At 57.2% G+C, this 27,722-nt stretch overlaps 10 protein-coding genes across 10 annotated transcripts; 3 read left to right on the plus strand and 7 right to left on the minus strand.

The window, feature by feature from the left end:
* Positions 1-214: 214 nt before the first annotated feature.
* Positions 215-1,393, minus strand: N657DRAFT_419080 (uncharacterized protein). The gene is made up of 2 exons (XM_062787273.1): positions 794-1,393; positions 215-694 (listed from the first exon to the last, which is right to left on the minus strand). The coding sequence occupies exons 1-2, from the start codon at positions 1,271-1,273 to the stop codon at positions 467-469; spliced, it is 708 nt and encodes a 235-aa protein (XP_062647414.1). The 5' UTR covers positions 1,274-1,393; the 3' UTR covers positions 215-466.
* N657DRAFT_645227 (uncharacterized protein) lies at positions 1,008-2,397 on the minus strand. Its single transcript, XM_062792914.1, has 2 exons — positions 2,261-2,397; positions 1,008-2,012 (listed from the first exon to the last, which is right to left on the minus strand). Exon 2 carries the CDS (start codon positions 2,009-2,011, stop codon positions 1,385-1,387), a length of 627 nt encoding a protein of 208 aa, XP_062647415.1. The 5' UTR covers position 2,012; positions 2,261-2,397; the 3' UTR covers positions 1,008-1,384.
* Positions 2,000-4,025, plus strand: N657DRAFT_596286 (MAP kinase-like protein). The gene is made up of 3 exons (XM_062789993.1): positions 2,000-2,950; positions 3,004-3,665; positions 3,733-4,025. The coding sequence occupies exons 1-3, from the start codon at positions 2,240-2,242 to the stop codon at positions 3,887-3,889; spliced, it is 1,530 nt and encodes a 509-aa protein (XP_062647416.1). The 5' UTR covers positions 2,000-2,239; the 3' UTR covers positions 3,890-4,025.
* A 2,463-nt stretch (positions 4,026-6,488) lies between these two features.
* N657DRAFT_680815 (pseudouridine synthase) lies at positions 6,489-9,699 on the minus strand (the record flags this gene model as incomplete). The annotated part of the gene is made up of 4 exons (XM_062796325.1): positions 6,489-8,999; positions 9,058-9,294; positions 9,376-9,463; positions 9,581-9,699. The coding sequence occupies 4 exons, from the start codon at positions 9,697-9,699 to the stop codon at positions 6,489-6,491; spliced, it is 2,955 nt and encodes a 984-aa protein (XP_062647417.1).
* A 1,229-nt stretch (positions 9,700-10,928) lies between these two features.
* On the minus strand, positions 10,929-13,934 carry N657DRAFT_690358 (uncharacterized protein). The gene is made up of 3 exons (XM_062797044.1): positions 12,719-13,934; positions 12,522-12,672; positions 10,929-12,473 (listed from the first exon to the last, which is right to left on the minus strand). Exons 1-3 carry the CDS (start codon positions 13,772-13,774, stop codon positions 11,314-11,316), a joined length of 2,367 nt encoding a protein of 788 aa, XP_062647418.1. The 5' UTR covers positions 13,775-13,934; the 3' UTR covers positions 10,929-11,313.
* A 534-nt stretch (positions 13,935-14,468) lies between these two features.
* Positions 14,469-15,197, plus strand: N657DRAFT_645234 (uncharacterized protein). Its single transcript, XM_062792915.1, has one exon. It carries the CDS (start codon positions 14,559-14,561, stop codon positions 14,769-14,771), a length of 213 nt encoding a protein of 70 aa, XP_062647419.1. The 5' UTR covers positions 14,469-14,558; the 3' UTR covers positions 14,772-15,197.
* On the minus strand, positions 15,021-17,671 carry N657DRAFT_419593 (uncharacterized protein). The gene has a single exon (XM_062787275.1). The coding sequence runs from the start codon at positions 17,502-17,504 to the stop codon at positions 15,363-15,365; it is 2,142 nt and encodes a 713-aa protein (XP_062647420.1). The 5' UTR covers positions 17,505-17,671; the 3' UTR covers positions 15,021-15,362.
* A 1,270-nt stretch (positions 17,672-18,941) lies between these two features.
* On the minus strand, positions 18,942-20,369 carry N657DRAFT_645235 (ras-domain-containing protein). The gene is made up of 3 exons (XM_062792916.1): positions 20,105-20,369; positions 19,983-20,046; positions 18,942-19,907 (listed from the first exon to the last, which is right to left on the minus strand). The coding sequence occupies exons 1-3, from the start codon at positions 20,177-20,179 to the stop codon at positions 19,345-19,347; spliced, it is 702 nt and encodes a 233-aa protein (XP_062647421.1). The 5' UTR covers positions 20,180-20,369; the 3' UTR covers positions 18,942-19,344.
* A 120-nt stretch (positions 20,370-20,489) lies between these two features.
* Positions 20,490-22,959, plus strand: N657DRAFT_645236 (Krr1-domain-containing protein). Its single transcript, XM_062792917.1, has one exon. It carries the CDS (start codon positions 20,610-20,612, stop codon positions 22,683-22,685), a length of 2,076 nt encoding a protein of 691 aa, XP_062647422.1. The 5' UTR covers positions 20,490-20,609; the 3' UTR covers positions 22,686-22,959.
* Positions 22,960-24,235: 1,276 nt separating this feature from the next.
* On the minus strand, positions 24,236-26,854 carry N657DRAFT_536529 (uncharacterized protein; the record flags this gene model as incomplete). Its single annotated transcript, XM_062787782.1, has 2 exons — positions 24,236-25,646; positions 25,710-26,854. Coding segments are annotated over 2 exons (2,556 nt in total), but the record flags the coding sequence as incomplete, so codon positions are not given.
* Between the last annotated feature and the right edge of the window lie 868 nt (positions 26,855-27,722).

Here is a 27,722-nt window from a genome sequence, read left to right on the forward strand (position 1 = left end):
TACAGGATGGAATTCGGGAGGCTCAGATGTGACTGTCAAGCTCATCAACAGTGCCGTTGTTGTTGGAGGTTGATATTTTTGGCAGGGGTTCACGATGAAAAAAAAGGAGATCTCTTGGCACCGAGCTTTAGTGGAGACGGGGGTCGAACGAGCTCGAAGCCGAGAGACACACTTGAACATCAAACGGTCGATCCCATGTCCCCGCTTGCCCTGGCCAACGAACACACATCACGGCGCTTAACTACCTAGCTCGAGAAGCGCCAGCCTTGGGCGCTTGAAGGAGGCGACTCGACTTCAGGCTACTATCCGAGCAGTCACGAAAATTGTGTAAAAGTGCAGAAGCTGACCTACTCAGATGAATGCCTCCAGTTAAGTTTCAGATTCCTTTGTTGGTCTTGCCAGGGCTTCTGCCAAGAGCCTGAAACGCAACCAAGTGACTTTGGTATTGGCCCTTGAAGCGCCCAGTTCAGGCACAAGCCATTCCAACCAACCGAGGGTGCAGTGCCGAAATCCAGGAGACAAATGATGGGATCGCCCAGTCACTATCAGCGTTCTCTGTCGGCAGCCATAGCCAAAAGGGTAGCTGGAAGCCCAGGACAGCACCTGCCTGATCATCGCTTACACAGTAGCTGTTGAGGAGGGTTCTTCTGCTCACATCAGCCGTACATGGCTTTTGGCAGGCAACACCGCAATTCTGGAAAAAGGAACAATGATTTTAACACAGGCAGCTCAGAAACCACCAGCTACTCCATAGACACAACTTAGTTGTAATTGTGCAGCATAATTCTCGTACCTTTAGTGCCGAGTATAGATCTGCAGGACTGTCTGCCAGAGGGGGGTAATAGGGCGTCGCTGTGGGGCTGTTAGGACTGAGACCTAGGACTGACGTCTCCAAGCCACGACCGTTGATGCCGGCGGCTCCGGCACCGTCATCCATCCATCCCTTGCAGCCCGTTGGGACATGCGCGAGATGGGCATGAGACAAAGAGGCCTGGCTGGATCCTTTCCCCTTGTGTTGTTTTTTCATTTGTTTGGAAGCAGCCGCCCGATGCTCGCTGCCCTGTCCGTACTGTACTTTCCAGGTAAGGTTTCTGACTCGCTGGGATCTCTCCCCAGAGCTCCAATCGGGTTCTCCGTCCAGTGATTTGCTTTCGTTCTTGCCTGCCTGGGCCCCCACCAACAAGCCCAGGGCAGCAAAGGCCTTTGTCCACCAAATCCAACGTCCACCTATGGTGAGAACCACCTGGACCTTGACCCAACCCGCCTCGGCCATTGGCCGGGCCGACGCAATCAGGGGAGCCGCTGGAACCTGGATTGGGCGCCTACACGTGTACCTGTAACTCGTGGAGGGGTCATTGTCATTGATGAGGGTTGATTCCACTCATCAACTGCAGCACCCTCTCCCTGGACACCGCATTTCTATCTCAACACTCGCAACCCTCGACAGCGTCCACAAACCCGACCGAACTCCTACGGAGGGCCATCCATTGCGCCAACTGCCTTGCATCGCCATATTATCGCACCCGCATTGGCTGCCACGACCCAGACGGATTTGCGCCATTTGCGTAAACGAGCGGCTGATCCAATCCGCGCCTCGCCACGACCCAACCAACCGACCCAGAGCACGAAACTCTGGGCCTGATCGAGCTGGAGCCTGAGCCTGAGCCCGAGCCCGAGCACGAGGTGTACCACAGCTTCCCCAGTTGCTTGATCCAGCGTTGCCTGCATCCGCTTGTGCGTTGCTCGCTGCTGTGTTGCGCAGCACACCAGATCGTTTTGGCCGCTCCTGCATCCAAGTCGACGACCCAGCGCTCTTGTCAGCCCTCGCTCGCTTCGGCCCTATTAGTCGGGATAACCAACCAACCACTGCATCGCGCCCTGTTTGTCTGCAAGCCAGTCTGGTTTGCTGCTCTAGGCAGTTCCCAGTGGACAGCGAACGAGCCGGGCCCGCAGCACCGGACCCAATAATGGCGTCTTCCCAGAACCAGGGCAGCGACGCCGCTGCAGCCATGGTACGAGCTCCCTTCCTTTTTGCTCTAGATGTCGAAGTCTCTCCTGTTCTCGTGCACATGCACCACTTGCACCAACAATCTCCCTCCCTTCTCTCCGTCTCTCCTGAAGCTTGGGGAAGAGGTGATCTCGGCATCTCGTTGGGAGGAGAAGTGCGTCTGAAACCCGGCCCGCCGAAAACGAGAGATAATTCGAATCGCCCGAGAAACTTTTTTGAGCTTGCCCGCTGATGGTATCTTCCACCATGAAGCCTCCACTCGGAATCCCTCAGCAAACCCCTTCCCCAGCCCCCACGATATCGGCCGCACCGCCACTCCTTCGCCCAGCCATCCCCGGAGCTCGTCCAGGCGGCCGCGCTCCCCGCTTGGGGCTCGCAATCCCCCCATCCCCAAACGCGAAGCCGGTCGGGAACCATGGGGCGCCTCCTCCGCGTCCGGCCCTGCCCACTCTGCACCTTGCGACCCCCATGGGCAGCACCGTGGTACCGCAAGAACAACCATCCAAACCCTCACTCAGCCTCAACCTACAAAGCGCGAGCGGCGGCAGCGAAAGCAGTGCCGCCCATAGCAGGAGCGGGAGCTTTGGGCCGCTCGACGGCCGCGCCAGCAATCCCACCAGCGCCGGTTCTCAGTTTAGTGCTCTCTCCTTTGCAAGCCAATACGGGATAGGGCGATCGACCGGCGACCCCGTGTCAGCGGTTGGGTCGTTATATTCAAATGCGAGTGAGAGTATGGAAGGAGAGGGCGGCTTGTTGGAGGCTTTCGACGACCTCACCCTAGAGAAAGCGAGGACAGCAGACGTTGAAGACCTAGATGACGATGGCTGGCGCATCGTGAGCCACGAGAAGAGGATCATCGAGCTTGGGAACCTGGGCGAGGGTGCCGGTGGTGCTGTGACAAAGTGCAAACTGAAGGGACACGATACCGTGTTTGCCCTTAAGGTGCGTATCCGAGTCCCCCATTTCTCGGCCATGCCATTTTGCTGACTGTCCAGATTATTACAACCAACCCTGATCCGGATGCCAAGAGACAGATCATCCGCGAGTTGGGCTTCAACAAGGGATGTGCCTCCCAACACATCTGCCGCTATTACGGCGCCTTTGTGGACCCCGCCACGGCCACCATCTCAATCGCCATGGAGTTCTGTGAGGGCGGTTCGCTTGACAGCATCTACAAGGAGGTTAAGCGCCTTGGTGGGCGAACGGGCGAGAAGGTCTTGGGGAAGGTCGCCGAGGGCGTGCTCCAGGGCTTGACTTATCTGCACTCCAAGAAGATCATTCACCGTGACATCAAGCCGAGCAATATTCTCCTTTGCCGCAATGGCGACGTCAAGCTCTGCGACTTCGGCGTGTCGGGCGAGTTCGGCACCAAGGGTGACGCCAGCACCTTCATTGGGACGAGTTACTACATGGCGCCCGAGCGCATCACAGGCCAGTCCTACACCATCACGTCCGACGTCTGGTCGACCGGCATCACGCTGCTCGAGGTTGCCCAGCATCGCTTCCCCTTCCCGGCCGACGGAACCGAGATGCAGCCCCGCGCCACTCCTCTGGACTTGCTGACGTACATCGTCAAGCACCCCACGCCCAAGCTGAAGGACGAACCCGACGCCGGCATCTTTTGGAGTGCCAATTTCAAATTTTTTATCGAGTGCTGGTACTTTTCCCTATCCTTTTTTGCTCCTGCCAGCATGTCACGGTCACGCTAACCACCCGTTTACCAGCCTCGAGAAGGAACCCGCCCGCCGAGCCACCCCGTGGCGTATGCTGGAGCACCCCTGGATGAAGGATATGAGCACCAAACGCGTTAACATGCGCCGTTACCTAGCCCAGGTATGGGGCTGGAACGATCAAGAACCTCAGGCTGCACAGAAGGCATAGAGTGCCGGACGTGGCCAGGTTCAGCCCGGGCGTGACTCGGTCTGCGACGCCGTCCGGGGTGGGGCAGAGGGAGCAAAGAGCGTCAGGGAAGTAAACTTGATCCACGGATTGCTCGTCAGAAGGGCACCAACAAGGGCCACAGAAACGATGGTAACAGGCTTTCTGGGGCAGTCACATTTCCCCCTCCCCCAGACCAGCAACCTCAAAGATGCCCTCTACAGTCCCTGATTTGCGACCGCATGCGGACAAAGGAGTGAAAGTGATAGCGACCAATCCTGCAGAGCAACCGTCGTCTGGAACTGGGCAGATATTTACCTCACCAAACTCTTCTCGTCCTGGATTGACCACCCACCCGCACACCGCTCTAGTCACCGCTTCTTCAAACTTGTTGGATAAAGATGAAGACAACCGACCGGACCACGCACTCAGTTGGTGTGGCGGAACATCTGTATTGGCACGGGGCCAGACAACGCCTTGAAGACAACGCCCTGAAGACCGCCTACCCCCGATTTTGATCTTTTCTTCCAATTCAATGGCCACCCGCACCCGCAACATCGCCCATCATCTCGACATTCTCCCCTGCCTCGACGTCAACGGCACTGTCACCTGCGTCAACCGTGGAATCTGCATCCGCCTCCTTTCCTGCATCGGCATTCTCACCAACCTCAACAGCATATGGCGCGAAATCAGCAACATGGGGATCATCATCTTCGTCATCATCAGCATCGTCAAGATAGTCGCCCGCCTAGGATCTAACAGTTGATCACGCCACAGCCTTGAGAAACACAAATAAACAGACTCGTGGTTCTAGATTACCGCGGGAAGTGGATGATGGGAAAACAGGAGACCGTGCCATGTGGAAGATGGGGCAAGCACAGCTGATTGAAGTGATGGTCTCGGTTGACTGATTTTGGGCAAAGGCATGCTTTTGATGTCGTATCGGTATCATTATAGCTGTGATACGGTACGCTTTCCTTCTCTTGTCTTTTTCTTCTGCGGGCGTGGTGTTGGGTGTAAGAGGTGGGAGCGGCTAGCGGGTGGCAAGGGTGAGCGCGGTTGGGGGCACGAGGTTGGTTTCCTCAGCAGCGAGTATGCTACTGTTCTTGACTTGTTTGCTTGGATAGTAACGAGAGAGAGAGAGAGAGAGAGGTTTGGAGAAAGAATGAGTGAACAAACTGCGCCACGGATCAAATCGAAATTGGCTTGGACAAACGGACGGACGAAGGGCAGATTTCGGGGTTTTGTGATCGTGGTCATCAGCGATGAGCGCCTATTTCCTTTCGTTCTTCCTCATTATCGTGATTACGGGTAATACCTCTGATGTTCAATCTTCATTGGTTACATTTGAATTCGAATCAGGAGGTCACAGCCTATCTTACGTAGCGAAGCATGGGTGTGGGATACAAGTTAATGACCTCAGATCCTGTCCTCTAGCGTCAATGATGTGAATGAATTCGAAATCAGCCGTCTGTGAACAGGTTTGTCCCCGCCGTCATCGCCCTTTGGTCAGGGCGAGCAGAAGAATGGGACATGAAGCCGGGCCGACCAGCCTTCCTCTGCTCGGATTACGTCTTGGGACACTATGACGGCTCTATTAGCCCATGTACGAGATGTCTGCCACTGACGGGAGTTAGTGGGTCCAATTCAGTGAAGCAGCCCAGAAAGCCCCTTAAGGTCTGTATTATGTGGACGTCGAAACCTCACAAGCACACCAAAGCCAAAGATTGATACAAGTCACCACTTTATTGTCCCGTTCACTTGCCCAGGGTCATCATCATAGTCGTACATAACCCATCTACCATCCTGCAAAAGGGGTATCTCAATGGTGCGTCATGTTCACGTCAAAATCCTCTCCCAGTGTTCCCCCCTGTCTAACTGGCAACGCCGAAAGAAAAGAAGAAAACCCAGAAAATATCAGGTTTTGACCCCCGACCACCATTTGCCATGTCGTGCCCATGCAATGCAGCGCCTTGTTGTTTCCCCAAGCTCAATGCGCAGGCCCCAACCATATGGCAGCCACTCGCAAAGTAAGCTTCGCAAAGCAGAAAATATCAGATTAGTTCCCCTTTTTACCCACTCCACGTGAGCCGAATTGGTAGACAGCACAAAGTCTAAGAGAAAGGAAAGAGAGACCGAGTCGCCCAAGACAATGTTGCGCAGCGAAGAACAGAGGCAAAATGCCATGGATCAGAGAGCACAAGCGTGGTGCCGCGATAACCGTCGGCACAGGAGGATGACAAGAAGAGTAGGCTTCCGGAACGGTGAAAGCGACAGTCATCTCCAGCTGGGACAGAGCCTCGGACAGTTTCTGAAAAGTTAAATGAGAAACCGAGACCGAAGCGCCGAAAATGCGTGATAGACATGCTCATCGTGGGGTCTAAGGGCCGATGTGTTGGCGGTACAATTAGATCGCCCATTTCGGAGCAGCAGTATGCTTCAACAGACCAAGTAGGCCAACAAAAGGCCAAGACGAAGTCTAGAAGCCAGTACGAGTATGCCAAAGATGTGTCGTATCGGAATGACGAACGGCTGACTGAACGAGGCTTCGCCATAAAATGACTTCGGATGATGAACTCCGAAGCCATCAACCAAGACGGGCTTAAAGGGGAGTCCCCTCGATAGTCGTGCCCATGAGCTCGCGGAGCACGATGGTGGCATAGTTGCTGGCTTTCAGCTGAAACTTGAGGATCACAGCAATCTTGTCGGCATTAGGGTCAATGCTGCCCTCGTCAATGCCAGCGCCGAGGACAGAGAAGGGGTTATCCGATGCGGTGCGGAGTTTGGGCAAAGTGACGCCGTTAATCACTTCGGTGTCAGGGTCGGCATTGCTCGGCTCCTCAACCTTGACGAGGGCCATGCTCTCGTCATTGCTCTGGCCGGCTGCAGTGTTCATGGAGCCATTGAGCGGGTTCGCGTCATACCAATTCATCGAATCCGCAGCCAGGGATTTGACTTGCTTGGAGGCAACATCGGGCATGGAGCTGTCACCCCGGTTCTCGAAGGTGTTGGTAGCGAGATTGGAAGCCTCAATCGGATTCAACACGCCGGACGATTCGACCTTGATCTCCTGGTGCTGACCCGGCTCCTGGCCCTGAGAGGCATCACCGCCGGCATTCGTTTGCATCGTGAAACCGGGAGGGAGCGGCCCAAAGTAGGGAATCTTGCCAGTCTCGGCATAGTAGCTGTCTGAGACGCCGCGGACTCCAGAGGTGGGAATGGCACCCTTAGGAAGAGGAATCATGGGGAAAGGACCATCCGTAAAGATGTGCGGAGGGGAGGCGTCCCCCTTGTCTTGGGTCAACGGGGCGCCGTTGCCGACGGGGAAACGCGGGTGGCTTGCATCCTCCTCAGGCTCCTTAACCTTCAGGGTCGGAATGGTGGCAGACGCGTCACCACAAGGCAGGCCGTTCGGCGGGTTCTCGATCTGCTGGTGGTGGCGCGCGAGCTTAACACGCTTGGCACTGCTGTCGGCCCCAGTCTGGACCCAAGTCTCGTTGGTGACCATGACAGCGTCCGAAGGCGGCTCTTCATCAGCCTTGCGGCGGCGTTCGGCAGCCATGGCGTCATCATATGTAGCAGCGTTCTGAGAGAAATGAGCCCAGCGGTTGACAAGCGGGTTGACGGCGGGATGGGCCCCCGGATGAGCCACAGCTTTTGCGAGCTTCTCGGCGTTCTTCTTGTGGAGAGCATGGTCGAGGTCAGTGGGGTACATCTGCTCTGTGTCATCGCGATACGCCCGGACGGCGTACTGGGGGTCGCCAATCAAACGGCCGATGAGGGGGCGATAGTTGCCGCTGAGGCTGAATTCGCGCTGCTTGCGGCGCATGTCAAAGGGGTTCAGGGCACCGTTCTCGGGCTTGCCCATGAACTCGACGTAATATTCGCCGATCTCGTTCCGGGGATACGAAACATCATAACCGGGAGTGGGCAAGACGACGTCAAAGATGGTGTACTTGCCGGTGGCGACCTCGGCGGCCGTCACGGCGTGGGCTTGAGCGTAGATGTTGTCATCGTCGTTATCATCGTAAGGGTTGAATTCGTCATCGTCAGACTTGTCACGACGGCGAGTGCCCGTGACCAGGACAAGGTCGCCCTCGATGACCTTGGCTCCGTACTTGGACCAACGACGAGTGGCGACAAAGTTCCAGACGTACGACTGGTAGGCGTGGACGTACATCATGCGCATTCCACGGGTAATGCTCAGAACGGCTCCAGTAAAGTCCTTCGGGTTCTTACCCAGATGGCGAATGATGGCAGTCTCTGAGCTGAAACGCTTGGGGAGGAACTCGAGAGCCTTCCCCGCATTCTTGGTCGCCTTCCACGTGGTGATGCCACGGGCACGGTTGTGGTCGTCCCGGCTGTTCTGGAAGTCCTTGCCTGGCCCGTAGTGGTGAGGAGCGTTGCTCAAGACCTCCTTGAGCAAGTCATCATCGACGTGCAAAATGTCTTCGATGAAGCCCTCGTAATCACCCTTCAGAATCTTCATGCCGAGCAGGTGGGTACCAATGGTGTAGGTCCCGAAGCGCTGCAGACCGTAGTAGTTGATGTAGCCGTTGTGCTTGAGATAGGCGAGGCCACACTCAACAGCCTGCTGGATCATCTTCATGCGTTGGGGAAGGGAGCAGTTGTCGCCGCCCAGGGGCTGGCAGTTCTTGAGCGTAATGACGAACTCGTTGCCACCATGCTGGCCCAGCTGAAGAGGCTCCTTGGAGTACTCGAAGTCCCCCACCTTGACATTGGGGATCCGAGTGTTCAGCCAGATGAGATTGGAGGCCTTTTGGCGGTAGACGCTGATGCGCTGGACAGTGCCGGCACGACGATCCTTGGTACCAGCAAAGCCGAAATTGGACGCCTTGATCTTGAGAAGGCGGGCGATAGTGTTGACTGCGTCCATGGTGTCTTTATTCTCCTTGTAGAGAGTGAAGTGAAGGTATTCACCACCGAGTTCGCCAAACTCGCGGGCTTGGTCACGGCGGCTATTGTCACGGCGGGGAGCCCAGTTCTGGCTGGCGGCCCGGCTGTTGACAGCCCATTTGGCGGCGGTAGCGGTGATGACGCCTGTCGCATCCGCAACAGTGTCAAAGCGGGAGCGGAAGATACGGCGAATTTCCTGCCAACTGTTAGAACTGCATGATGCTGCCGAGCGGACAAGAGCCATAGCAACAAACCTGGTGAATGGTGCCCCGCTTGGCTCTATCGGTGATGGCGTCAAACACGACGAAGCGCTCCTTTGGAGTCAGAGTTTCTTTGGCTTGGATTTTCTCATCAAGCTCGATCAGCTTCTGGGTGACAGGCCCGCCGAGCATGGCGACCAAAGCTCGACGGTCATCCTCAGAGACGTGCTGGACCTTCGGCTTGTTGTCGGGCTTGAGACTGGCAGCAGAGGGCTTGCGTTCAACTACGGTCTGTGAGTATGCGGTGTTAGAGCATTTAAATCGCAGACTATCAGCGCACACATGGTCTTGCGAGCCAGGAAATGTACGAACCGTTAGAGGAATATCCTCTTCCTCGAAATCGCGAAGGTGGAGGACAGTGCCATCCTTGCGAATCTCATTGACTAGGAAATCGGTGTACCTGAGAGGAGTTAGCTGTCAGTTCAAAACCATGAGCCGCAGCACCAGGTCCATGAGTTCAGATCGCGACGACATCGCCGATTTGTCAGGAGTGAGTCAAAATCAAAACGAGACTTACCGTTTGCGAATGTCGCCAGTCCAGGCGAAGTTAATGGCGGCCGAGCGCTGTGTAATACCGAGCGACTTCTCAGTTTCAGCACGCACGGCAGGCACATGCGTGCCCGGGCGCTGAGACATGGTGTCTTGAGCAGGGGAATGTCTCAAGAGTGCCCGTGAATTGGTGCTGGTCCACGATGAGATGATCGAATATCCACCGACCACAGTTTGCGATTGCTTGTCAAGAGTTGTCTGAGAAAACAAGTTTGTCGTCAAAATGGAGAAGACGAAGACGAGTGAAGAGTGCAAGGGGAGAGGATTGGATTTTTTGGTTGTGTGTTTTTGGAAATGGGAATAAATGAAAGGACGTGGAAGGGTGAGAGAGGGCAAGCTTTGTAAGACAGGGAAAGTTTTGCAGCTTGACTTTCACGGGTTGGGATCAAGGAGCAGCTCGCTACCTGGATCAACCCAAACTGCAGAGCTGTAAACAAGACAGGCCAGCCAAAGGAGGTGCCAGGAAGAGCAGGGAAAGCTGCTAAAGTGCAGGACCGTGAAGAGAAGGCCTGATCATGAGTTACATTACCTTCAAAATTTCAAGCTTGGCAGAGTCGTGAATGAAGTTGCAATGGGACAGCTGCGGAAGTCCGTTTACAGGTTGTCAGAAGCACGCAGGGAAAAAGTCGTTGCACAAGAGACGTTGCGGTTGTGGATCCAGGGACCAACCGGCAGAATCGCGGGGTATGTGGACCAGGAATGACACCGCCCAGCCCCGTGTGCCAAGACTGGACTGACGGGCTGTGATTCCGGTTAGGTTAATCTGTATACGGATTACAGTCCCGCAGCTTGGCAAGCCGGCTCGGGACGGCATGCAAGGGCACTGTCATGCCGGGCCGTTGCTGTAAAATCGGCCCGTGAAAGTCACAGCATCCGAGTCCTCCCTGATTGCCAAAGGAGAAAAGGTTCTGGACACATTGATAGACCCTCCCGTTTTCTAACGTGTCTGCTCATCTCACCCAAATATTGCGACACCTTCTCTTTTAAGAAGGTTGTGGTAAAGTTTAACTGACACAGGCTGCGGTGTCGAATAACATTTGTCTAACTCCAGCTTCTGTCGGTGTTGCAAGGCTCGACAAGGGGCAAAGCATACCTAGTTTGCTAAATTCAGACATTGATATGTATGGCATGGACGCCATGGGAAGTCCATAACCCTGTCAGTGATGTTAACCATGTCAGTGATATTCGATAGGGCAGAATCACCTACAACTAGCACGTCTAGAGATCTAGACCAGCGTGTCTAGCACAGCGCTGTTGAGACGGGGTGATTGGCTTGAGAGCAAGGTGGTGAGAAATAGGCAAAATCGTCTGAGAGGGGACGATTTGACATATTTCAATGATGTGGTATAAAATATGCACTATGAGAGATTTGAGTAGCTTTGTCCCAAGAAACCATCGAGCCACGATGTGAATCTCCAGCAATGCCCCATACCCATTCCCGACACCGATACCCCCACCAGATATTGTGATACCTTGTCACCATCTGGCTCAGTAAAAAGCCAGAAAATCACGGTTTCGGAATATGCCTGGTAACAGCGCTCCTGTCGTCCAGGAGTTGCACATCTGAACCCCAAGACATGACATACCACAACTTCAGAGATGCCCAGATCCCATGTCATACTTGCCTAGGTATGCCCATCCATCCCCTTGAAAAAAAATAAGCAAAAGAAAACCGACTGCCCACTGAGCAAGCCCCCTCCATTACCGAGGCCCATACCAAAACCGCTCCCACTCGCCCATCACCCACCCAAGGCCCTGCACATGCAGGTAATGCCTCGTAACCCAGAGCGCCAACCCGCCCAGCACGCCAATACTCCCGAGCACCTCCAGCGCAATGAGCCCCCTATGTCTCAACTCATCAGCAACCTCCAGCAAGCCAAGCGGATCCTGCCTGTGCCGATGCTGTGTCTCCCCCTCTACCTCCCCAAACCCTCCTGCTCCTCCCCTCTGTCCCATCCTCTTCCGCCTCCTGCTGCTCCTCGCCAGCAAGCCATTACCTGTCCCCCTCCCCTTGCAGCCATCGCGATCAGAAGCAACAACCGGCCCATCGAATCCAGAAACCGCTCCAGGAGCGCCAGAAGCAGCACCCTCTCTCACACACTCACCAATCCTCTCGGCAAGCCATATCGCTCTCTCCTGCCTAGCAAGCCTCGCATACTCCTCTCTCTCCTTCTCCAGACTGCGCTGCAGCTCCGCCGCCCAGTTCGCCAGCCGCACTTGCGCCAGCCTCTCCTCCCTCTGAGCATGGTCCGCCAGGCGGGCGAGGGCGTAGCTTGTGCCCGCTCCTGTACTAGTCGGTGTTTGCATGGGTGGCAAGGGAGGGAGGAAATTGCGCTGGCATGGTTGGACTGAGTGCGGAAACGCAGCGCACGAAGATGATGCCAAGCTGAGGCTTTGCGGTAGGGATTGGCCGCGGGCGAGGGATTGCGGGCGCGTTGATGAGGAGAGGGCCGGAGACGAAGGGGAGTTGGCGTTGCGCCAGGCGAGGTACTTGCGGGCGACGGAGTGGCGAAGCCAGGCCGCGCCGTTTGGCGTGAAGACTTGGGCAACGAGAGCGGCAAGTTCGGTGGGGATTAGCGGTTGCACGTAGTCGGGCGACATGAGCAGGCTAGCGTCCATTGTGTCGTGGTCGGAACCGGCGGCGCTTGAGATGGCATAGATGCCTTGCTTGTCTGCATCGGAGGGGGACAGGGTGGAGAAAGAGAAGGGACGGATATTGGCTTCTTTTAGTTGGCTGTGGATTTGCTCCTTGCTGGCGGTGATCTGCTCAGGCGACATCAGATCGGTCTGGGCCAGGAGAAGGATGATATTGGTCAGGGGCGAGAGTTGCTGGAGATACTCGATATCAACCGGGCGGAGGCCTGGTGATGGTCAGCAATGGTCGTGGCAAATCATAAATGGATGCATACGATTTGACACCATATAAAACACAGCGTCGACCTGGACGCCGCCCTCGCCTCCCAGCAGGTTGAGAAGGTCCCCGTCGCTTAGATGATTCGAGTATATCCGCCGCAGGTGGACTTCGATGTACTGCGCCACGGACGTTATTGTTTCCATGGGCTGTAACCGTCAGCGTGGTACTCTGCACCGCAGCATCAAAACTCACCGATGACCCGCTCCCATACCCCGGGGTATCAACGAAGCAGATATTCCGATCAAGCACCGCATCGCCCAGGCTCTTCCTCCGCCTCAGCACCCGAAAATCGTCCACCTCGGACCACCACTCAGGATACGGCTTCGTGCTCGCATAGATCTCAGTGATCTCCCTTGTCCCCGTGCTCTCCCTCGCTGAATGGCGCCTGCTCCCCTGCGGTCTTCCGGTCCCTGGAAGCATAATCTGCGTCGACCTCGCCACGGACGAGATAAGTAACCCCGAAGGGGTGATCGGATCGACGTGTACAATGTGCTCGCACGACTGCACGATGGCCTTGATCAGCGACGTCTTGCCGACGCCGCTGTCGCCGGCAACCAGCACTTTGAGCCTTCCCATGCGTTTGCCAACGTCAGTGAACGGCCGACGGCTCGGCATCTTGATGCTGGGCATGATCAGCTGCGGGGCGCTGCCGCTGTCAATCATGGACAGGGAGCTCTCTGCACCGGCCGGATCGGCCTCGCCTGGGTGCTGCTCTTCCTCTTCGACCTCGACGGCGATGTCCCCGTCTTTCATGCTCATCGGACAGTTGGCGAGGTCGTCCGAGAGGCACAGGGAGTTACGCCGGGAGGAAACACTACTTAGAGCCGAGGCAGGGCCCGATGCACCGAGCATAACCGGGGTGAGGGGCTGGGAGAGGTTGGTGGTATCGGCTGGTCGGGGGAAAGGTGAGATGGGCCGTGACGAGTCGTGGTCGTAATGTCGGAGGGTGTCGAAGGGGACCTTAGCGCTCGAGGGCCGAGGAGCGGGCTCTTTGTTCCGCTCGACGTCGTGGTGCGACGGCACTCGGGGCTTGGAGTGCTCGGGGTGCTCGGGGTGCTCGGGAAGCGGCACTCTGTGGTCTTTTACACGCCTGGAGAGAAGAGGTGGGGCCTGAGAGGACGAGCCGATGGTAGACTCGTCGCCGAGAGAGTAGGTCATCTGGGGAGCGGAGGGCAATCTGAAGGTGGAAGGCCCGTCGGTGTCGTAACTGCGGGGACGCCCTTGAGCGTCATCTCCAGCAGGTCGCATCGTGCAACGTCTACATGAAGTGAAAAATTAAAACGGAACGTTTGATGAACCATAGATAGGAGACGGAAGATATCGAGCAGTGCACATCCCCAGAGAAACCCTATTTAGTTGTCAAGATGTCAGGGCACGTAGCGAACATTCAATGTAGGTGCGGGATGCGGTACACGTCGGGTGGGACAAAGCTGGCATGGATATCGAGACCACATTCCTGCTGATGAGGGGCACACAGTGCTCCTCAAACACTAGGACCACCCCCACTTGATTTAAGCTGCTACACCCCTTTACTTCAAGGCAGCTCCGGACAGCCTTAGCATAGGTAGCTCAGCGTAAGGTAGCTCTTAATCAGTTCAAGCTACGGAGTATAAAGATAGCAAAACGGTACGTTATTCTTCAGGGTTAGTGTTGTACCACCAAGTAAGGTGTCCGTAAGATGCCGGATAGCTTCACTGCATCCTTCGTCTCCTTTATTAACCATTTCCACTCAGATTACCCCAGATCGAGGACTTTCGCAAGCATCGCGACCTTCATGTGTCATAGAGATGGCTCAAAAACATCTTGGTATCTTGAAGCATTTATTGAAGATCTAGCTAGGTACCTAGCTTAGTTGAGTGCAGCTACGGAGCATTTTCACGCCTGTCCTAACTGTCAACCAACAGCACTCACTCCCGCTGCAGGGCAGTCAACAAGCAAGCGCAATCACCTTACCTTTACACAGCACCCACCTTGGGCCCAGGACGCCATTGCTGTCGGCGGAATTCTGCAGCGACCGCCTTGTCACAAATATATGAGCGCCCCATCCCACGAGGAGAACCCCCAGGTGACCCAACCATTCATCCTCCCAACCAGCACCGACGGGGACGATGACGACCGCGCCATCCGGGTGCTGGTCCAAACCAAAACCCATCTCGTGCCGGGCGATAAGAACACCGAGTATGGGGAACGCATTGACGCCATGGAAACCTTATCTACCAGCGCGTGGTGGTCTCGGAACCGCTAGTACAGCCGCCTAGGTCTTGACCACTGCTACTTCCACTACTTCCCCTTCCGCTAATACCTTACCTCTGCTACTAGAAATTCTGCTTTCCACTCCTACCAGAGGGGGTCCCGCTTCCACTTGCACGGGAAGACATCTCGTATCGGGGGTGCTCAATGACTTCGCAGTTAGCCCGTGCATGCTGATGGTAAGCTAGGTCGGGCACCCCGATCGGCAGACGAAAAGCAACTACAAGAGCAAGACCAAACCTGGCCCCGTGTTTAATGATAATGGTTTCCTCGGTCAAGCCCAAACCTTAGCAACAACGTACATAGACTACACCAGCACCTGCACTCAGCCATCCACCCATCCATTCCAAATCTCAGCTGATGGCCGTTCAGCTCAACGGCTAGCTGGCCGTCATCCCCAGGAAAAAGCAGGTCGGCAGATAGAATTTACCATGTACCTTGGACCAGACACCCCTCAAACCCAATCTCGACTGGACACCAACCACTCTATTACCCCCCAACTTCCCCATCCCCAAGCCATGAGTGTATTACTCACGCCAGCAAATGTCCCTCCACTGAGTATGAAGGCAGATACTTATTGTTTTTTTTACTCAAACCTCGCCCTTTCCCGCTCCTCCTCATCCAACCCTCCGTCCCCCTCCACATCCCCACCATTCCCCCCAACCCCCTCCCCAACCCCTCTCCTGAGACTGAGACCCTTCAAGTTGCCCCGACTCCTCTTCCTCCCACAACCATCATCCTCCGCACCACCGCCGCCACTGCCGTCTCGACCCTCACGGCTCTCCCGACTCCGCTTCGAACCCGCCAGCCCCGTCAGACTCGCCATCCGCCGCGTCTCGCGCAGCAGTCTCTCCCTGTCGCGCGCGGCACGCTCCGCCGCGTGCGCGTCGCCGCTGTTGTTCGGGTTGGTGTTGGGGGTGGTGAGGGACGAGCGTCGGTTGTTGGTGTGATTGCTGCTGTTGCTGTTGTTGTTACTAACGTCTCCCGTGTTTGTGGTCGTCGGTGCTCCGGCGGCAGCGGCGGCGCTTTTGATCTCGAGGCCTCCTCCTCCGCGTCCTAGGGCAGAGCGCGCGGCGAGAGGGGAATTGGATTCACTGTTGTTGGTTTCGGGGTTGTTGGCAGTGTCGGTGGAAGGGAGCTCAGCGGCGGCAGAGGTGGTTTTGCTGCTTCGGTGGTGGCGGTCTTTTTCGCGGTCGCGGCGGCTTTCGCGGTCTCTGTCTCGGTCACGGTCACGGTCACGGTCACGGTCACGGTCGCGGTCACGGTCCCGGTCCCGATCCCTGTCTCGCTCGCGGTCGCGGTCTCTATCGCGATGGCGGTCTTTGCGGTCTCGCTCTCTGTCTCTGTCGCGGTCGCGGTCCCGTTCGCGATCACGATCGCGATCCCTCTCGCGGTCGCGGTCACGATCCTTCTCCCGGTCCCGATCGCGATCCTTATCGCGGTGCGACCGGTGCGACCGGTGCCGGTGCTCATCTCGGTCTTTGTCCCTGTCCCTGTCCCGCTCCCGGCGTTTCTCCGAGTCGCGCTCCTTGCGGCTGCTCCGGTGACTCCGACGCTGACTGTCCTCGGCCGGAGGCGAGGCCGACCTCGCCCGGCCGTCTTGTTCCTGCTCGTCCCGACGGGACTTGGCCTCGCGCTCCTCGACGCCATACGACGAGTGCTTCCTGCGGTGCGACGACCGGTGATGGCGCCGCTCGTCCCCGCTCTCCTCGTCCTCGGCCGGCGAGTACGACCGCTGCCGCCTACTGCGGCGGTGCTCCCTGCGATCGTGGCTACGACTGCGGCTCTCGCTGGAGGAGCGCTCGCGGTCCTTGCCTCGATCTCTGTCCCTGTCTCGGTCGCGGTGACGGTCCCGGCCGCTGTAGTCGCGCTCCCGGCTTTGGTCCTGGTAGCGTTCGCTGTGGTATCTGCCGCGGTGGGAGCCGTGGAGCGAAGTGCTCCGCGACCGTCCCCGGTCGAACCCTGTCCCTGCGGCGCTGGTGGGCGTCGGCGGCTTATCATCATCCACCCAGCCTCTAGCTTGGAGATGTAAGATGCTCGTGTTGGGAAGACCCCGCAGCATGGCTTTCGGGCCCTTGGGCGCATTCAGGGGCACGTCGGGGTTCGGAGGCGGCAGCGCCCCCTCTGCGCCTTCACCGCCCTCGTTGGGGCCCTGGTTCGCAGTGTCCGGGGCGCCTCCCCATCCGGCATGCGCTTGCTGGCCGTCTCCTTCCTGCCCGATATCACCGCGGAGTGAACGCCCAAACTCGTCGACATTGGCATCCGGATTCGTTTCGCCGCTGCCCTGGTGGTCGACTTGGCCGTTCTGATACGGAGGCCCCTCGTAACCCTGGTCATTCCAATTGCCGCTGCCGCCGCCGTATCCGTGCTGGTAGCCCCCGCGCCCGTATCCGTATGCGTAACCACGGCCTCGACCTCTACCGCGGAATCCGTAATGGTTCCGGCGATAGTCATTGAACTGGTTCTGGTGGCCATAATTACCTTGATTGTATCCTGTCTGGAAGCCAGAGTTAAGCGAGCCATAATCACCATTGCCCATGCCAGAAGCGCTTGGATGATTGTAATTATCTTGGCCGACATTCCATGATTGCTGTCCGCTCCAGTTATCGGCTTCGCCCCCGTAGCCTCCCATGCCCATATTCATGTTCATGCCGTTCATGCCCATGCCTTGAAAGCCTCCATTCATGTACATCTGCATCGTCATCGGGTCCATGTTCATGCCAGGCATGCCTGAAGTAGTGTTAGTCGAGTCGCACAATCATCGTAAGGCAGGTGGGGTGGAACTGACCCATCATCGGAGGAAAGTTGCCAAACCCGTTTTGCATGGCCATCATCATCTGCATCTGGTCGAATCCAGGGGCGAAACCGGTGCCGGGAAATGCGCCGCCCATGCCAGCTGGTGGGACGATGTTGGAATCCTGGAGGCCCGCTTCGTTCTCGTCGCCATTCTCCTCCCCTTCTTTGGCTTCTTCGGCAATTCCAGCCTCAACATGCTCGGAATCCTGTAGAACAGAAGCCACATCCGTCATTGTATTCGCTTCAGGCTTGCCATCCGCTGCGTCATGCGTTCGCTGTTCCTGGTTCTTGTTAGCCCAGTAGTCGCGCTGGAGCGGAACGTGGAGCTGTCCTACAGCGCCGTCTACTGTCTTTTCTGCGCCTCCATATTCTTCCTGCTCAGGGACTGCACCTCCGCCTTCCTGGGCTCCCGCAGAGAGGCCGGCATCTTTGGCTGGCTCCTCCGCTGCAGGCTGCTGGTACTCCACAGCCTCGGTTCCCTCAGCCTTCAAGGCTGACTCTGGGATCGCGGGCGCGGTAGCAGATATCGGGCTCGGGTCGACCGGAGTGATCGGCGTGGTGGAGACATCCTTCGGCCGGCTTGATTCGCGCTTTTTCTCTTCGGTCCGCAGGAACACCTTGATGGTTGTACGCAACGCCTTGTGCGGCTTGCAGTCGTCGGCCGACAGCGGGGAGTGTTCGCAGACGGGACACGACGATGGCAGAGTCGATTGGCAGTTTTCGCAGATAGCCTGCTCGCAGCACGGCAATCGGAACGCGTTGACGGCGAGCTTACTACAGATGGCGCATCGAAGCTTCGCGGGGATGTCTTCTTGCGGCAGGGAGCTGCAACTATTTGTCAGTCGTGTCGCGACGCAACCAGTCCGCCTTGCGACCTACTTGATGAGTTCGGCCTGCGCCTCGGTGAGAGCCAGTGACGCCGCCATCTTCGTGACACTGCAGTCCGCGATGAACGCGGTCCTGCAACCCTGAAGGTCCGTAGCAGTGGAAACTAGGGAGCAGAGATCATCGGGAACTGCGCAATGGCCGGACACTGCGAAAATAGGAGTGGAACCGTAACCCGTAACCGACTTGAGCCCAGGCAGATGTCGCTGGAATAATCGGCTTGTAACTGGCGCGATAATTGCAAGTATATTGAGAATCGCACCGCTTCCCTGCGTTGAGGTGTTGATGGAGTACCCAGACTGAACGGGTGGTGAAGGATGCGTCAGAAAGTGCGGTATCCGTACTCCGTTCGAGGGAATGCGTTCGCTGGTCGCGTTCCCCGTGCTTGTCGCCAGTCGGATGGTGAAAATTTGGCGAGACCGCCATCGCACGTGCGTAGTTGAGCTGTCGTCGCACAGTATAATGATACAGATATACTGTCTAAAGGGCACGGTAGCCAGCTAATGCCACATTGTTATGCACTGTCTATGCCGGTTTCAGCATACAGTAAGGCGAGGTGCTCCAGCATTTCTAAGGTGCTCTCCAGAGCCCAAGCTACCACGAAAAGAATGAATGGACGCAGCTAGTTGTTGCAATTAGAAATCGCTCAGCGTCTCCAGCTGCGTTAGCAGATGCTGTCTTCTCAGCACCATGCATGCGGCATCTAAGAGGGCAAAAGAGCGCTAGTTGATAAGAATAAATGACTAGAAACGGAATGACCAAAGAATTAGTTACTCCTGATGACCTGCCCAATATGACCGACCACTCCCATTGAAAGAACCACGAAGGACCGAACCCCGTCCGGTAACGCAACTCGGTCCCACGCTACCGACGCCCATCGACTGCCATTAGCAAACACACGTCTCCTTTGCGTTCGAATCCCGTGGCCCGTTAAGGTTCACCCTCTGCTCTTCCGTCCGGCTGGCCGCGTGCGCTGCGCCCGGCCCACGAGCCGTCTTCAGGGACGTCTCAGGGATCGCGTTGGCGATAGCGGTGAAGACCTCGGTGACATGGTAGCCCGTCTTCGCGCTGGTCTCGAAGAACAGCAGGCCCTCTTCTTCTGCGTACGTCTTGGCCTCCTCGGTGCTAATTTTCCTCGCATCGCCAGACTCCTCCGCTCCAACATCCTCAGCGTCGCCACCGGCCCCCGCTTCGTCGTTCGTGAGATCGAGCTTGTTGCCGACCAAGGCAATGACGATGCCCGGAGATGCCTGCCGTTGCAGCTCGGCAACCCAGTGCTTGGCCTTGATGAGGGACGTTGGTTTCGTCAAGTCGTAGACGACCAGGGCCGCTTGTGCGTTGCGGTAGTACATGGGCGCGAGGGATGCGAACCGCTCTTGGCCTGCCGTGTCCCAAATCTCAAACTTGATGGTTCGCGTAGGCAGGTTGCATTTTTGTGTCAAAAAGGCGGCTGCGATAGTCGGCCGGGTTAGCGGGATTCCTCTGTGCTCCGAGAATGCCTAGGGTAGCCGAGCGAGCGACGCACCTCCTATTGTCGGCTCCTTGTTCTCTTGGAAGTCGTTGTTGACAAATCGGAGAACAAGAGACGACTGCGGTAAACACTATTAGTTGTTTGCGAGTATCGAGGCAACAGTGGACGGCACCCACCTTGCCGACGGCAGCTTCTCCGAGAAGCACCAGCTTGACGCTGCTGCTTGGTTTGGGAGCATTCGAATCTGCCATGACGGGTGTTATTGCTATGCGCGCTGTCCCTGCACAAAAGCCCAGTCAGAAGTAGGGTTGTTTGGGGTGCGCGTTGTCGAGCGGGCTGTGCTTGCGTGTGCGTTCGTTGAGAGATGGGATCCGAGTGACGTGATAGGCAGACACCGAGTCGAAGCTTGAAGCCGGAATGCATGCGACGACGTCTCGAACCAACGCCAGGATTGGATTAGCGCCGTCTGTGAGTCCCCAGCCCGGAGGGAGGAAATGCCAATTGATCAGTCTATCCGCCAAACTCTTGGCATTCGGTTTCTGAGCCCACTTGCTGCCCCACTAAAAAGTTCAGAAGTCGCTAAAAGTTAACCAACTTCTTCCTACTCCTCTGGGTGCCTCCAGATACGCGCCTTTTTCACGGCATCGGACTTCCAGAAGGCTGAGACCTGAAGTTCTGGACATGGTGCCAGTTCCAGCAAAGCGCGTGCAGAGCGCCCCTCAAGGCGACATGAGTGTTCCTAAGAAAGCCCTGTTTGACGACTCTGCATCCAGCAGCGAAGACGATCAGGAGGACGGTGGTGCTACGCTGGGTCCCTCGGCCGAGCTTAAGATCAACCAAGAGTACGCCCGCCGGTTTGAACACAACAAAAAACGGGAGGAGCTTCACAGGCTACAGGAGAAGTACAAGACGGCTTCCGGAGGAGACGAGGAGTCCGAGTCATCTTCCGAGGAGGAGACCGAGGACGATGAGGCCGCGCTTATAACCGAAGACCTGGACGCCGAGATCTCGGCGACCCTGCAGGCCATCAAGAACAAGGACCCCAGGATCTACGACAAGAATGCCGTCTTCTACAAGCCCTTTGACCCGACCGCCGAGCCAAAGAAGAAGGAGGAAAAGCCCATGTTCCTGCGCGACTACCACCGTGAGCGGTATTTGAGCGGCGATGTTGGCGCTGACGATGACAGTGCTGCTGCCGCCGACGTTCCAAGGACGTATGCGCAGGAGCAAGACGACATCAAGAAGTCCATATTGTCCGAGATCAACGCAGCCGCGGACGAGGAGGAGTGGAGCGACGACGATGCCTTCATCAAGCCCGTCAAGAAGGACGATGCTCCCGCACAGAACGGCATCCACCCGTCGCGAGCGTCCCACATCACCCTAACCGAGCTCGACGTCGCCAATGCCGACAAGGACCCAGAGGACTTTCTGAACAAGTTCATGGCGTCCAAGGCTTGGGCGCCAGAGGGGGCTGGCTCGAAGTGGCAAGCATTCGAATCCGATGACGGCGAAGACGCGGACGACATAGCTGACGAGTTCGAGCATGCCTACAATATGCGATTCGAGGACCCAGCCAAGAGCAACGAGTTCCTGAAGACGTACTCGAGGAACATGGCCGCGGCCCGCTCCGCGAGAAAGGAGGAGCTGACCGGCAGGAAAAAACAGAGAGCGCTTGAGAAGGAGCGGAAGGAAGCCGAGAAGAAGGAGCGTGAGGCGGAACGGGCTCGGTTGCGCCGTCTCAAAATTGAGGAAGCTTCGGAAAAGTTGGCCAAGATCAAGCAGGCCGCCGGCATGAGCGGCAAGACTCTCAAGGACGAGGAGTGGCTAAAATTCCTAGAAGACGCCTGGGACGACGACAAGTGGGAGGAGGAGATGAAGAAGCGCTTCAACGACGAATACTATGCGCAGGTTGACGACATGTCTATGGACGAGGACCAGGAGGACGACGTGTCCGGGGCCAACAACAAGAAGACGAAAAAGCCAAAGAAGCCCAAGTGGGACGACGATATTGACATCAAAGACATCATTCCCGACTTCGACGACGAGGTCAAGCCCAACATCACCCTCTCCGATGAGGAGGTTGCCCAAGAACATCAAGCCTCTGAGCAACAAGAAGAAGAGCCCTCCGACACGGACTCGGACTCGCCCCCGGCCAAGAAGCGCAAAACCACGGCCGACCTCAAAAAGGACCGCCTGGCCGCCAAGCGCCAAGCCCGCGTCGAACTAGCCAAGATCGAGGCCTTGGTCGACAGAAAGATAGAACTTGAAAACCCTCGCGCCCTCCAATCCAGTTCCAAGTCCAGCACCGCCGGCGGCGGCTTCCGCTACCGCGAGACGTCGCCCAACTCGTTCGGCCTCACGGCGCGCGACATCCTGCTCGCGCCCTCGGACGCCGCCCTCAACGAGTTTGCGGGCCTCAAGAAGCTGGCCACCTTCCGCGACGCCGAGAAGAAGCGCAAGGACAAGAAGCGGTTGGGCAAGAAGGCCCGGCTGCGGCAGTGGCGGCGCGAGACGTTTGGCCGCGAGTACGAGCAGTCCGGCCCGACATTTGGGTTTGAGGCGCTCCTTGGCGACGGTGGAGACGTCAAGGCGGGTGGGGTAACGAGTGGAAGTGGGAGAAATGGGGATGGGAAGAATCCTAGCAGGGTGCCTGTGCCTGTGGTGGCTGGCGGGGAAGGTGGGATTGTGGAGGGGGAGAGGAAGAAGAAGAGGAAGCGGTCTAAGAAGGGCAAGAAGAGTGTTGAGGCGGAGGCGTAGGTTCGGCGTACTTGTCTAGATGTTGGTTATAGTGGGGGCCTTGTACTGGTTATTCATGCCTTGATCTTGAGGAGAAGAGAATTCTCGATGCGTGTAGGTTTTGACTTCCGGGATGTATGTTGCTGTCTGCCGACCTCCCGACTGCTCTCCTTGCTCAGTTACTCGTTTCTCAAACCCGACCACCGATCCAAAACATGTCAATCAGTCACCCATTCACCCGGTCTAGGTCAGTGGCTTTGGTTTGAACCGAATCCATTCGATCGTTCTCTCGCTCGCACTCGCAGATGTCGCACCAATGAAAGTACCCAAGGTAAGGTGATTACAACTCCCTAGATCGCCCACAGCTGCCACGCCAGGGTTTCCTATCCCATCGTTCTGTCATGTTTTCTGATACAAGGGGTTGGAGGCAGATCCGTGGCCAAATGCCTGATATACACTGCACAGCGTTGAGCGTCCTTAAACCAGCAAAATCCTTCCCGACCTTCCATGCCCACTAATCCAACAGATTGTACGCCTTGGCCCTGTTCCAATTGCAAAACCCACCTGGGTGATCCCTTGATGATGTCGCCAGTGAACTCGCTCAGCAAAATGTCTTGCTCCTTTTCCCCTCCTCTCCGAGAAATCCTCGTCCTGAATAACGTACGTCCAAAACATGGTATCTAACTCCACCTCCCATACTATACAAACCTAACTGAGACAGTGTGTCATCCCCTCACAATGCCTCTCGCCCCCCAAGGGGTTTAGTGATGATGCATCCCCCCGCCCCCGGCCCCACTCCCAAACATACCCGCCAACCCGTCCAACCCGCCAACGCCCAACCCTTCCGGCCCAAGCTCGGGCGGCTCCATATTAAACGGCATGAACCACGCCGAACTGGGCTCCCCAAACGCAGCATGCAGCGCCGCGTCCGCGGGATGCGCATACCCATGCGGATGCCCGCCATGCCCACCGCCAGGATGATGATGCCGTCCCCCATGTCCATGTCCGCCACCGTGCCCATGATCGCGGCCTTCGGCCGCTGCTGCGGCGGCGGCGGCAGCAGCGGCGGCAGCTGGGTTAGCATCGGCCCAGCCGGCGAGCGAGGGGTGGTCGACGGCGTGGCTGTGTCCGCCGTAGGCGCCAAAGACGAGTTGTCTGTCGAGGCGGGTCATGCCGTGGGCGGCGGCCAGCGGCATGGCGAAGGGATCCGGGGGGAAAAAGGATTGTGGTGGATGGTGGTGGTGGTGGTGGGGATGGGAAAAGGCGACCGGGGAGACGGGGGAGAGCGCCGGGTGGTAAGGGCCGTTGGCTCCTACGGCGAGGGAGTTGAAGGAGCCTGGGGGAGCGCCGCTTGTTGGAGCTCCGCCGTTGGGGTTCGCGCCGGAATAGGTGCGTTGATGCAGGCGGGCCGCGTGGAGCTGCTCGGCGGTGGCCCTGGCAAAGTCAGTCTGGAGAGGCTCCAGGCCGTGATCTAACCCTGGCCCGCCGGCGCGGGAGGCGGTACTCGCTTTGCGGACGATGGATTTTCGCTTGAGCTGGGCGGCACGGACGCTGTTCGCCGCCGCGGCCACCGCGTTCTCGGCGCTTTGCGGAGAGAGCGTGGTGAAGAATTCTTCGACCGTGTGAAGTTCGGGTTTCTGTTCGAGGACGGCATCTTCTCCCTTTTCTGTCTTCTTGTATGTGGCGGGGTCGAGGAAGTCGGATTGCGACACACCGTGGGGGTAGCGGTCGAACCAGTCACCGTATTGGAATATGGGCGAAGCGGCGCTTTCGTTAACAGGATTATTGCCTTGTCTCGCGGCGTCGGCACAAGTGCGGTATTGCTCGCGGAGATTCTCCGACATCCAGTGAAACATGCCCCAGTATCGCTTCATCTTGGACAAAAACCGGACATTGGTGGCCAGATTTCGCTTCGAGGTGGCTTCCATCGTGGGGTTCCCCGAGAATATGCCAAAGATATGGACGGTACTAGATAAAAATGCGCAGTACCCGGTGAATGGAGCGGTGATGAAGTGCGACTCGCCGTCTCTAATGAGCTCGGATATCCGGTTCGCGGCGGCGAACGCCTTCGCCCCGGCCTTCGTGACAAACGCTTTGGGTATGTCTTGAAGCGAAGGCCCATTTGGCGATGATACGGCGAACCTGTTCATGAAGAGGATGTTCTGCTGGATCGATATGTGAAGAAATAGAAACTGGTTTGCCATGCTGTCCGTCTCGTGCCCCTTCAGATTCTCCGGCGTGTATGCTAGAGATTCGGGCAGCTCGGCCAGAAAGTCTTCGGTCTGCTTGAGGAGCTTGGCGTACTCTGATTCGGGGCTCCACATCGGATGGGGATCCAACTCCTTCCCCCCCTGGTTTAAGTACCCGATAATGCGTCCCCATAACGCGATAGCCTTTATCATCCAGGCCGCAACCCCCATATTGTCTCTTGCCTCGTTGGGATGGTCCTCGGAAAGGGGCTCCAGAACCTGTCCGCTCAGTGTTTCGGTGGGTCCCGGGAGGTCGTATTGGAAATTCTTCTCCTTGATAGGCAGCGGAATCTTCAACGTCTCCTCCCGGATGAAGGTCGGCCGGTCCGTCCCCGACGAGTTGAAACGGTCCATCAAGAAGCAAGCCCACATTGTTCGCCTCCGAATCTCGCGGTCGATGAAGCTTAGCTGCGTCTTTCCCGGGATGCGTAAGGGGTCGTGCTCTAGGTCTTTGTGAAGCTGGAGAGCAAAAGCCATGCGGATAGCCTGTCCTCCCAATGCCCAACTTCGCCCACCGTGACACGTCCCGAATTCATGTAGGCCTAGAATCAATAGGCAGGTCAATATGGTGATGTTGGGCCATTCGTATCGTTTCGTCAGAATATCTCGGGCAGTGGATGCCCACTCTTCCCCGCGAAGGAAATTCGGGTTTGTGTTCAGCTTCGGGTGGTTTGAGAAGCGTGCGGCAATCGCGCACACGGATAGTACCAAGACCGGGGGAAGTGTGCCAGCTCTGGTGTGCCATTGGTCAGCATTTTGGAAGATACGATATACAGTCAACGGGTGATGGACCTACTTGAGCTTCCTCATAAAGCTGGGCTTGTGGAGGAGATGGTAGGCCTGGCCATAGATGTTTTCGAAAAACACCTCAGCGAGATGTTCTTGTAGTTCTTTGGATGGGAGAGCATCGCCCCCCTCGAGCAAGAGTTTGCTCTCTTCTGCCTCCTGCACAAGGATCGTCGAGGGCTTGTTCGGTCCGTCGATGTTGGATCTCGAAGGCGCACGAGCCCAGTGGTCCAGGTCCGGGCCAAAGGCTTCGTCAGCGCCGCGTTTCTTCGCAGCGCCTTTTCCGCTGCCAGGTATTGTGCCCGGGATCGCAGGCTTCACTACGGCTCGGATCACTGACGATGACAGGGCATCCTGCTCCGCCTTAGGCACGACCTTGATGATGCGTTCCTCCATCCGCTTTAACCGCTTGTCCAACATGGCCATGTAGTCGGTCCTCGGTGCAGCCTTGCGAGCCGTGACCTTGTACACGCACGGAATGCGCGAACGCAGGCAGTGCTTGCAAGCAGGCTTCTCACCCGAGCAGCGGATCTTCTTGCGGCGGCACGCGATGCAGGCCAGCGGCAACCGTTTCCGCTCCTTTCCCGCCTTTGTTTTTAATTCGCTCCATGCCGGTACAGCATCCGATTTGTCCCCCTTCTTCCCGCCCAGGTCCGTCCCGTCCGCCAGACCGCCCGTGGAGAGACCGAACTCGTCCGACATGGGCTCTTCCAGGAGGTGAGCCCCGTTCACATTGCTGTCTGGCGTACCGTTGTCGGACCCATCCGGGCTGAGCCGTCGCCCGCTGGGGTCCCCATAGGCGGAAGTCTGGACGGTGATAGAAGCTACCGAGTCTTGTCGGTCCTGCATTGGCGATATCGATGTCGCCTGGGGCGTTGTAAAGGTATCTGCCCCATGGTGGTCGAACCCATGGGCGAGGCCGTTCATGGGCGACTCCTCCATCGGGCTCTGGTAGGAGAACTGGAAGTCGCCGAAGTGCGCGGTATCCGACATGTTGTGGACGGCGGCGGTGATGCTGTCCAGTGTCTCATTGGAGCCTTCCAGCTTGGGATTCGGCTGGCTGAGGTTTGTTTCAGGACCGCCGGCGGCAGGAGAGAACTCGAGCTCGATGGACGGGAAGTTCTTGTGGCCGGCTTGGATGTCGCCTTGCGACATGGTGAAGCACGCGGGAGTGATGGAGTCAGAGCAGCGGGATCACGTTCCTGATAATCGGACAGCAAGCGTGAGGCCTGAAGATTCCGAGACCCCCGCACACGGCAAACCCAGGCCTCCGGTACGGTCTCCACTCGATCGGGCTCGTCTCGTGATAGCTGTCAAGACGTTACGTAGAGATATTCCATCACTCTTCTCCAGAGCAACCTGCGGCTGGTGTAGAGAAGCGAGGACAGCGGTCGTCGGTCGGTATTGCGGCAGATGCAACGGCGTCTTTTGTGATTCTCCAAGTGTGTCCCTTAAGCCGAGATAGGGCCTGGGCGTCTTCTCCAAAAGTTGGTGTTTGGGGACGGGAATCGGAGAGAGGAGGCGGATGGGGTCGGATTCTGCGGCGTCCCAACTGTCCCGGGGTGGATCACCGGCGAATGGGTCTTGCGGCTAGCGTCAAGAAGTGTTTTCGCGTGGTTGAATTGTGGGGTAATATCCCCGTCAGCCAGATCCTGGGGGCAACTCCGTAACTAGCCTGTTCCGGGAGGAAGATCGCAGTGTACTCGGTTGGTACCTCGCGAACGCCGTGATGGTCGATTTCTCTGGAGCGCAGACCTAAGATGGCCATATGGAGGGCGCAAGTAGCAGCGGAGGGCCAAAGGAAGTGCTGTCTCGGCTAGTCGTAACGACGCATGCAAGCATATGTCACGAGCAGGCGGGACGAAGCATCGAAGGCTGGGGGGACAAGGGAAAGAAGCTTGGCCTCTATTGGTGTACGGATAGATTGAGCACGGGGGAAGGTTGGCCAGATCCCAGAGAACCTCCCAAGATTGACGGGCCGACTGCAATTGCAAAAATGAAGCTCGTTGCCGTCACCTACCCC

The sequence above is a fragment of the Parathielavia appendiculata genome, assembly GCF_033297405.1.
Source record: "Parathielavia appendiculata strain CBS 731.68 unplaced genomic scaffold N657scaffold_6, whole genome shotgun sequence".
Classification (NCBI taxonomy): Eukaryota; Fungi; Ascomycota; class Sordariomycetes; order Sordariales; family Chaetomiaceae; genus Parathielavia; species Parathielavia appendiculata.

Coding starts and splice junctions, on each gene's coding strand:
- N657DRAFT_690358 (XM_062797044.1), bottom strand. CDS start 13,774: ATGCGACCTGCTGGAGATGACGCTCAAGGGCGTCCCCGCAGTTACGAC. Junction 12,673..12,718: donor GGTATGGGAGCGGGTCATCG/GTGAGTTTTGAT, acceptor TGACGGTTACAG/CCCATGGAAACAATAACGTC. Junction 12,474..12,521: donor GTTTTATATGGTGTCAAATC/GTATGCATCCAT, acceptor GACCATCACCAG/GCCTCCGCCCGGTTGATATC.
- N657DRAFT_596286 (XM_062789993.1), top strand. CDS start 2,240: ATGGTATCTTCCACCATGAAGCCTCCACTCGGAATCCCTCAGCAAACC. Junction 2,951..3,003: donor ATACCGTGTTTGCCCTTAAG/GTGCGTATCCGA, acceptor CTGACTGTCCAG/ATTATTACAACCAACCCTGA. Junction 3,666..3,732: donor AAATTTTTTATCGAGTGCTG/GTACTTTTCCCT, acceptor CCCGTTTACCAG/CCTCGAGAAGGAACCCGCCC.
- N657DRAFT_419080 (XM_062787273.1), bottom strand. CDS start 1,273: ATGGCCGAGGCGGGTTGGGTCAAGGTCCAGGTGGTTCTCACCATAGGT. Junction 695..793: donor ATCTATACTCGGCACTAAAG/GTACGAGAATTA, acceptor TCCTTTTTCCAG/AATTGCGGTGTTGCCTGCCA.
- N657DRAFT_645234 (XM_062792915.1), top strand. CDS start 14,559: ATGAGCGCCCCATCCCACGAGGAGAACCCCCAGGTGACCCAACCATTC.
- N657DRAFT_419593 (XM_062787275.1), bottom strand. CDS start 17,504: ATGCCTGGCATGAACATGGACCCGATGACGATGCAGATGTACATGAAT.
- N657DRAFT_645227 (XM_062792914.1), bottom strand. CDS start 2,011: ATGGCTGCAGCGGCGTCGCTGCCCTGGTTCTGGGAAGACGCCATTATT.
- N657DRAFT_645235 (XM_062792916.1), bottom strand. CDS start 20,179: ATGGCAGATTCGAATGCTCCCAAACCAAGCAGCAGCGTCAAGCTGGTG. Junction 20,047..20,104: donor GAGAAGCTGCCGTCGGCAAG/GTGGGTGCCGTC, acceptor TGTTTACCGCAG/TCGTCTCTTGTTCTCCGATT. Junction 19,908..19,982: donor CAAGGAGCCGACAATAGGAG/GTGCGTCGCTCG, acceptor CGACTATCGCAG/CCGCCTTTTTGACACAAAAA.
- N657DRAFT_645236 (XM_062792917.1), top strand. CDS start 20,610: ATGGTGCCAGTTCCAGCAAAGCGCGTGCAGAGCGCCCCTCAAGGCGAC.